Raw genomic sequence first — 7,911 nt, forward strand, 5'->3', positions numbered from 1 at the left:
TCACAGCTATGAATGCTAGGCTTGTTTGGTGCTGGTGTAGCAACATTATGGGAATAATCCTTGCTAGGGCTAATTTCCCTTTGCCTGCTTATGCGCACAGTGCTGCCTTCATTTGTCAAGACCCCACGCGACATCACGATCCGCACGGGCACGAAGGCAAGGTTGGAGTGTGCGGCTGAAGGACATCCGACTCCCCAAGTGGCGTGGCAGAAAGATGGCGGTACAGATTTCCCTGCCGCCCGAGAGCGCCGCATGCGTGTGATGCCTGATGACGATGTCTTCTTCATCATGGACGTGAAGCCTGAGGATATGGGGGTGTACAGCTGCACGGCAAAAAACACGGCGGGCATGATCTCTGCAAACGTCACTCTAACAGTGCTAGGTACGTCCATTTTTTAAATATTTACTTTATATAAATACATTATATAAAGACTTTTTTTTGTCCCATTATGGAATTCAGATTTTGTTTACTAAGCTGTTGGAGTTCTGCTAACCCCTGCTTAGTTCTACGTAAGAATGTTTTTTCTTTCCCCATCTGAAGCAGCTGGGCTTTATGTGCGGGCTTGAAGGTGAAAGAGGTCACAGGGGGTAGAGGAAGTGCTGAAGGCTCACATAGTGGTATTTTTGAGTGTTTCTGAACTCTCAATTGAGTAATTGCTAGGCAGAAATAGTCAAATACTTGTTATTTTGTGGACATGATGTGGTATAGTCTGCCTAAAGTGGGCTTTGTTTTTGATTCACTAAAAAGAATAGGCTCAAGGGGTCAGACTAAATACTGAACCAGACTACATACTGGTCGCACTGGAAAATAACCCGTTTATAAGAGTCATTCATTCAGAAATAAGACTACAATGGCCCCACTGTATGTTTTTGATTCACTAAAACGAAATGGCTCATAAGAGTCATTAACACCAATGTCATGCCATTTAAAGAGATCTGTATCTACACATGGTTGTATGTAATTCAATAACTCTTCCCTGTGATCTTCCTGCAGAAACCCCTCATCTGGCACAGGAAATGGAGGATCGAAATGTGGTGGTGGGTGAGACCGTTGCGTTGCAGTGCAAGGCTTTAGGCAGCCCACCTCCTCGCATCACCTGGCTAAAGGGGGAGGAGCCTCTCAGACCCAGCGACCGTCACTACTTCACTCCAGGCAATCAGCTCTTGGTGATCGGCAGCACCACCTTAGAAGATGCTGGACGCTACACCTGTGTCATGTCCAACACGCTCGGCACAGAGCGCGCTCACTGCCAGCTGAATGTTTACCAGCGATTTGAGGATTGTGCGCCTTTTTCAAGCCCCAGCACTGTTACTGTGGGAATCATCGTCATCGCCGTGGTCACCAGTATTGTGGTGACGTCACTTGTTTGGGTGTGTATTATCTACCAGACGAGGAAGAAGAGCGAGGAGTGCAGTGTAAACACAGGTGCGTGTATTCTCACAAATATTGTATTTGTTTAGGGCTCTGCATGTTGTGCAGGAGGAATGTATTTTTTACACAAGGCTTGTCTATAATCTTTGCGCTTGCCTTTTACAGACGAGACAATTGTCCCTCCTGATGTCCCCAGTTACCTGTCCTCTCAGGGCACTTTATCAGAGAGACAGGACGCGTGTATACGAGTGGAGTCCAATGGTGGATCTCAACCCAACGGACGCATAGAAAACAATGGTACAGTATCCACACTTTTCTTGTAGGTCCAAATGGTATCTACTGACTTTTTTTTCTGACCAGATTTTGAAAGAAATATTCAAAATGTGTTAAATGGAGAGTAATGGCAAGAAAAATACGCTCTACTTGGCAGCTAAATTATCAAACATTACAAGGTCAAAACTGTTTTTTTAAAGAATACGTATGAGTTGTTCACAGTAAGATCTATACATGCATTTACAAATTAAATGAATAGGTGAATTTTCATGTCATGCCGACTTAAAAAAAAAAAAAAAAGCTGGCTGTTTAAATGACCTTCACTTAACATAGATTAATGAGCTCCTCTCATTTCAGGCTATGATGAGCCAGTCGTGTGTACAGACTGCTTGGAAAACGGTACCAGCTACTCCAAACACTGTAACTACCTCCCTCACGGGATAGCGCTCCCTTCAGGCCTGGAGTATCAGCAGGCACACCAAACATCAACTTTCACCAGCCACAGCAATGAACCACACTGCAATGGCACACCCAACGGGGTCAGGAAAGACAACCAAACTCCCATCTTTCCCACCAACCACGACAGGGTGACAATATCACCCTCATCGCACCAGTACAACGACCGAAAAGGTGAGAACGAGGAAGAAACGGATTCACCAGTCTTTCATGCCATAACTTCAAGAAGACTCAGTCATGCCCCATAAATCACTATTCCTGCCACTGCTTTGATTGATTGATTTATATCAGATTGTTGATCTTTGACGTAATACAGTGATAATATTCCTTGTTTTTCACAATTAGATCAGTCTTTGACATCACTTCCTTTCTAATCTTTCTCAGGATTGTTGGTGATTAGGTCAGACACACCTCCCTCACTTGAAGAGAGCTACCATCGGCCAGTAAAGCTCCTGTCTGGGGACTGTGACATTGGGTCCGAGCTTAAACAGACTCCATTACCCAACGGACACGCGCATATGCCCGATGCCAGCTCAAGCGAGAGCGAATCCTTCAGACGGGCCAGTGACTAATGCCTCACCAACCCTCTTCTTTATCCTTTTGCACTGAGAACTGCTACCTCACACTGAGGGGCACAGACAAAGCTGCCCCCATTCATCTAAATGCAGAATTGGGGTGTCCGGAGTTTGAAGGCGAAGCTTGAGTGGGGCGATGATGTCCCATGCGAGCGTTAATGATGTATATAGATATAATCCTCCTCAGGGAGGCTTTGTTCACACTTCAGAAATGTGACTTGCATTTGATGCATGCAAAATGTATGACAGAGTGCTATAACATTGGACTTTGAGCTGTACATAAGAGTTTTCATATATAAATATATGAATGTACGTATTCTATAACTTTTACAAAAGAGTGTTTAACTCTATTCGGTGCATGGTGAGATCAGAGTGGCTTTATTTTATTTTTATTTCTTAGCTTTTTTTTTTTTTTTGTGAACAGATCTCTCCTAGTTTTCCCAGTTTTATGAGCAGTGCCTTATTGCAAGATCAAAGGATCCACCAGTCAGTTGTTTGTTGGGAGGTGTCTGTATACTTTCCCTCTCACAAATGGGAATTTTGTCATGCACTTGAAGTTTAGACAACCCAATCATAATAGATCACCTTAAAGGAATATTCCAGGTTAAATACAAGTTAAAGGGTTTTTTAGAAATATCAGGGAATTTACTTTGTTTGTTCTTGTTTTATTTTTTTGATGACTAGAAACTAATATCATCTACAAAAATAGAAAAGTCTTGGACATTTCTATAGTGAATATACTATACCATTCAAAAGTTTGGGGTCAGTAAGAATTTATTTTTAAGAAATTAATACTTTTATTTAGCAAGGATGCATTACATTGATCAAAAGTGACAGCAAAGACATTTATAATGTCATATGCTGTTCTTTTGAACTATTAACATTTTTACTGTATTTTTGATCAAATAAATGCAGCCATGGTATGAGAATAAAAAATTAAAAAAAATCGACCCCAAATGTTTGAACAGTTGTGGAATTGTTTTGTGAATTTATATTTACAGAAAAAAAAGACATTTCTAAATGTATATTTATATTTCTGAAGTGTTTAATTGGCTACGTTTTCTGTTGTTGTTGTAAATGCTATCTCTATAAATGATGTTTAAGTAATTATGACTGGAAAAATTATGAAAATTCACAGTTAAAAAGGTGTTAAAAACTCTTTATAAGCCACAGCATATATGGCTTTGCGTCAGTTTACCACAAAAATATCATTTAAATTTGTACTTCAGTTTGTAAAAACAAACACAAAATGTGTGTACAGAAAGGCATTCACAACAGACAGCAAACGATTGTATTTGTCATCACTAACTGCTGTTTAACCTGGAATATTTCTTTTGTCAGAATTGATATGTTCTGGTCTGTGATGAAGGAAGAGCTCTGCATCCATTATGGTACAAAAATGACGAATATTGGCATATGGGAAAATATAAGCACTTTGATAAATCATGTGAGTCATTATTTGAACTAAACATTTTTACATCTTGAGATTCTGATGCAGTCGAGGCTCTTCCGTTAACAAAGCTACACGTCACCAAAAGCTGCTTCACTCACCTACATACCTGTGCTATTTGAAATGAATTTTTAAATGTATTTGTTGACCGTCTTTTTTTAACATATTTGGGGAAATAACAAATTATCCAAAAACAAATACTTACAGAGAGATTCGTTCTAACAATGACTTTCTAACAGTGACATTAGACGTTCGTATGCCAAATCACGAAAGGGAAAGAGCGTCTCTAGAAAACTCAAGCTGCGTGTGCTGGTCTCCAACCACACAGAATGTCTTCACGTAAAGGGAACTAGCAGGAATAAGTGAAAACCTTGTCCGATAATCTCTCGTAGTCTTTGGTAAAGACTAAAGCAGCTAATGCCAAGATACGTTTATTAGTTAGCCTGAGCCAAACTGGTTCATGTCGACAAGCCGAGTTTTTTTTTAGGCCAAATAGTAAAAAAAAATGACATTAGACGTTCGTATGCCAAATCACGAAAGGGAAAGAGCGTCTCTAGAAAACTCAAGCTGCGTGTGCTGGTCTCCAACCACACAGAATGTCTTCACGTAAAGGGAACTAGCAGGAATAAGTGAACACCTTGTCCGATAATCTCTCGTAGTCTTTGGTAAAGACTAAAGCAGCTAATGCCAAGATACATTTATTAGTTAGCCTGAGCCAAACTGGTTCATGTCGACAAGCCGAGTTTTTTTTAGGCCAAATAGTAAAAAAAACACTACTACTAAACTAGGTGAATGTTTTAGAAAGTTAGATTACAGCAAACACCAAGTTTAACCCAAAAAACTGTTGAAACTGACCATAGCAGTACATTGATACTGTGGTTAAATGGTTATGTGTGTAATCCAGCTCTGTGAAGAGCCCCACTAATTCAAACCGGTTAACTCTACAGATGTGTGGGTCACCCTGTTTCATACCGGATTCATTTATTGAACTGAACTCTAATCACAGCTGTTCACCCACGTGGCTAAAACTGTTGAAGTGTCAAAATGGCAGGTGTTTATTAAAGTCACATTTTGCTCTTTTACACTCTCTGGTTTGCGTGTTTTTATTTTGATGCACAGTGGTTGAAATGACTTTGTATGAATAGGGTAAGTTAGTGCCCCCTCACATTTCTAAGCAACAGAAGCACAAATCCGTTTTTTGGGAATGAGATCTATTGAGACATGTTCGATAAACTACCAAAAATAATAACAACATAGCATAAATAGCTTTAAATATATAAAATGATTCTCCCGATTTTAGCTAGTCTGACTTTAACTGGTCTTGTCCTTCTCAACTCTTTATTAAATATTAAAATATTTAAAATAATCAGAATTGATCAATTTTTTTTTTAAATAGAGTAAAAACTAATATTGTGAAATATATATAAAAATGGTTTTCTATTTGACATACGGACATAGGTATGTGCTCTCTGTCCAAACACTCAACTCAAACTTTTATAAGTAAATGTGTAAAATGACAAAAGTACACCGGAATGAGTAACAGGGTTGCAAATGTAGCTAAACGTAACATTTTCAACATCATTACCCCAGTCTTCAGTGTCACATGATCCTTCAGAATCATTCTAATATACTGATTTGCTGCTCAAAAAACATTTTGGATTATTATCAGTGTTAAAAACAGTTGTGTATTTTTACACATCAACTATATCACTTGTGATCTGTTGATCTTCACTCGTTCAGCAGTATTGTTTGAGCTGTGTGTTTGGACAGAAAGCACATACCACTGACAGCCACAGAACTGGAAGGCCCACTGCTGCTCCAGTATTGTTCTTGTGCCCTGAACTTCATGACAGGTCTGAGAAACATTCACACCTGTGGACTTATCTGTCTTTCTCTGCATTCTGCTTGACTCTCACTGTGTGTTTTTCAGCTAATAATAGTGAAGCAGGTAGAGCAACTAGCTTAAGCTTGGGGATCAAAGTCTAGACTCAACATGTTACAATAATCCACTGGAGTAATATTGGTAGCGCCCTTAAACTTGTTACATATTAGTGCATACTTGAGTTTAGTATATAAATACCAGCGCAGTCATATCTTAATACAAATAGCCGATTCACTTTTGTAAAAATACTTTTTTTAATAGATCCATGTAGGCTTGCAAAAATGACATCTGAGTTTGAACTCGATCTGTGGTGCAACATAAGTGGAATTCAGGCAGTTAAACTCAATCTGTTGTGCACTGATGATCAAGAATGCAAACCACTGTGTTATGTGATCTTTTTATCCAGGCACCAGGTGTCCTCGCTGTGGCCCTCAAGACCACCGGTTCAAACTGGGACAGAGGGTGTGTGCGTTTCTCGGTCAGATTTGACCAACCTCCACTCATCTGTAGTTTACTATTTGCTCCTGGTCTCTGACCTTGTTTTGCAGTTTTGGCTGTACAGTCAGAGTTTGGGTTGAGGAAACGGGTCCAGTACAAACTGACCCACACCGTCCATGACGACGGTGTTTATAAAAGCGTACGGCGCACTTTCTCATATGCTCCGAGGAAAATGAAGCCTCCCATGCTGATGAACGTCACTCTGGGGATGCTGCCGGCGAACAGCCTTCAGATGTGATGAGAAAACATAAAAGCAAGAGTTAGCAATAACCGTCTTTTCACACTAGTAATTAATTTCAAAACATGGTGATTATTCAGTTATGAACAGATCAATTAAATTACATTCAAAGACATTATTATAGCAAAGTCATAAATAATTTGTATTTTTATTCCCATATATATATTTTCATATATCATTGGTCTATAGTCCACAGCAATTGACCCTATAGGCTGGGACTTGATTGACAGGTGATCTGACCAATCATAACGCAGAATCAGCCATTTTGGCCGACAAAAAAAAAAAAAACAGACAGCAGAGTAGATTAATGTTGGTAGACTATAATTTAAAAAATGGTGTGTACTGACATCTTTCCATGGTTGAAACAAGATATCTTCTGATGTTCATTCATGTTTATTTCGTGCTATAACTAGTAGGAAGAGATGATCGTGATCTGTCACGACTCAAAGAGCCACAAAACGGTATTTATTGTTTGAATTTCTCAAGACAAAATTTGAAAGCTGACACGGTTTCATACCAGAAGTCACATGCTCTGTCTTGACTGTCGGCGTGTTGCAAGTGTGCTCTTTGCTCTGCCATTTACTTTTGTAATGCAAAAATACATCACAATGTAAACTTGCTTTTATTCCGAACAGGTGCCATTATTAACAAATACTGGAACCCAATGACATTAATGGTTCTCATACATGTATTTAAATGTACAGCACAAAAATGATCTGATTCCTGAATGAATGAATCATATGGTTCTTTTTACTGAATTAAAACATACAGCGCAATCAGTAGTTCAACTCCTGAATGAATGACTCTTACCAGACGGTTCTTTTAAGCACATCAAAACACAGTGCAAGTCAGATTCCCAAATGTATGACTCTTACAAACTGGTTCTTTGTAGTGAGTCAACAGTCCGATTCCCAAGCTGACTCTTATGAATCAGTCCTTTTTAGCAAATCAAAACATACATCACAAACAGTAGAGTCCGATTCACAAACGAATGACTCTTAAGAGACAGTTCTTTTTAGTGAGTCAAACATACAGCACAACCAGTATAGTTCAATTCCCGAACATATGACTCAAACAAACTGGTTCTTTGTAGTGAGTCAAAACATTTCACAACCAGTATAGTCCGATTTCCAAATGAATGATGATCCTTTTTAGCGGATTGAATAT

The 7,911-nt window shown here is 39.2% G+C and overlaps 2 protein-coding genes across 4 annotated transcripts in view; one reads left to right on the forward strand and one right to left on the reverse strand.

Annotated features, from left to right (window-relative positions):
* The window catches only part of LOC107557776 (leucine-rich repeats and immunoglobulin-like domains protein 1), a 41,391-nt gene extending 37,957 nt beyond the window's left edge, over positions 1–3,434 (forward strand). For both annotated transcript variants that reach the window (XM_016241302.1, XM_016241303.1), the window contains 5 exons: positions 101–382; positions 995–1,426; positions 1,538–1,669; positions 2,003–2,275; positions 2,486–3,434. In XM_016241302.1, coding sequence (XP_016096788.1) covers positions 101–382; positions 995–1,426; positions 1,538–1,669; positions 2,003–2,275; positions 2,486–2,673 — 1,307 coding nt within the window. In that variant the 3' untranslated portion in view covers positions 2,674–3,434. The remainder of the gene's footprint in view (positions 1–100; positions 383–994; positions 1,427–1,537; positions 1,670–2,002; positions 2,276–2,485) is intronic.
* A 2,842-nt stretch (positions 3,435–6,276) lies between these two features.
* Positions 6,277–7,911, reverse strand: part of LOC107557780 (S-adenosylmethionine mitochondrial carrier protein-like) — a 60,689-nt gene continuing 59,054 nt past the window's right edge. For both annotated transcript variants that reach the window (XM_016241314.1, XM_016241313.1), the window contains exon 10: positions 6,277–6,732. In XM_016241314.1, the coding sequence (XP_016096800.1) occupies positions 6,636–6,732 (97 nt within the window). In that variant the 3' untranslated portion in view covers positions 6,277–6,635. The remainder of the gene's footprint in view (positions 6,733–7,911) is intronic.

The sequence above is a fragment of the Sinocyclocheilus grahami genome, unplaced genomic scaffold (assembly GCF_001515645.1).
Source record: "Sinocyclocheilus grahami isolate Dianchi unplaced genomic scaffold, SAMN03320097.WGS_v1.1 scaffold619.1, whole genome shotgun sequence".
Classification (NCBI taxonomy): domain Eukaryota; kingdom Metazoa; phylum Chordata; class Actinopteri; order Cypriniformes; family Cyprinidae; genus Sinocyclocheilus; species Sinocyclocheilus grahami.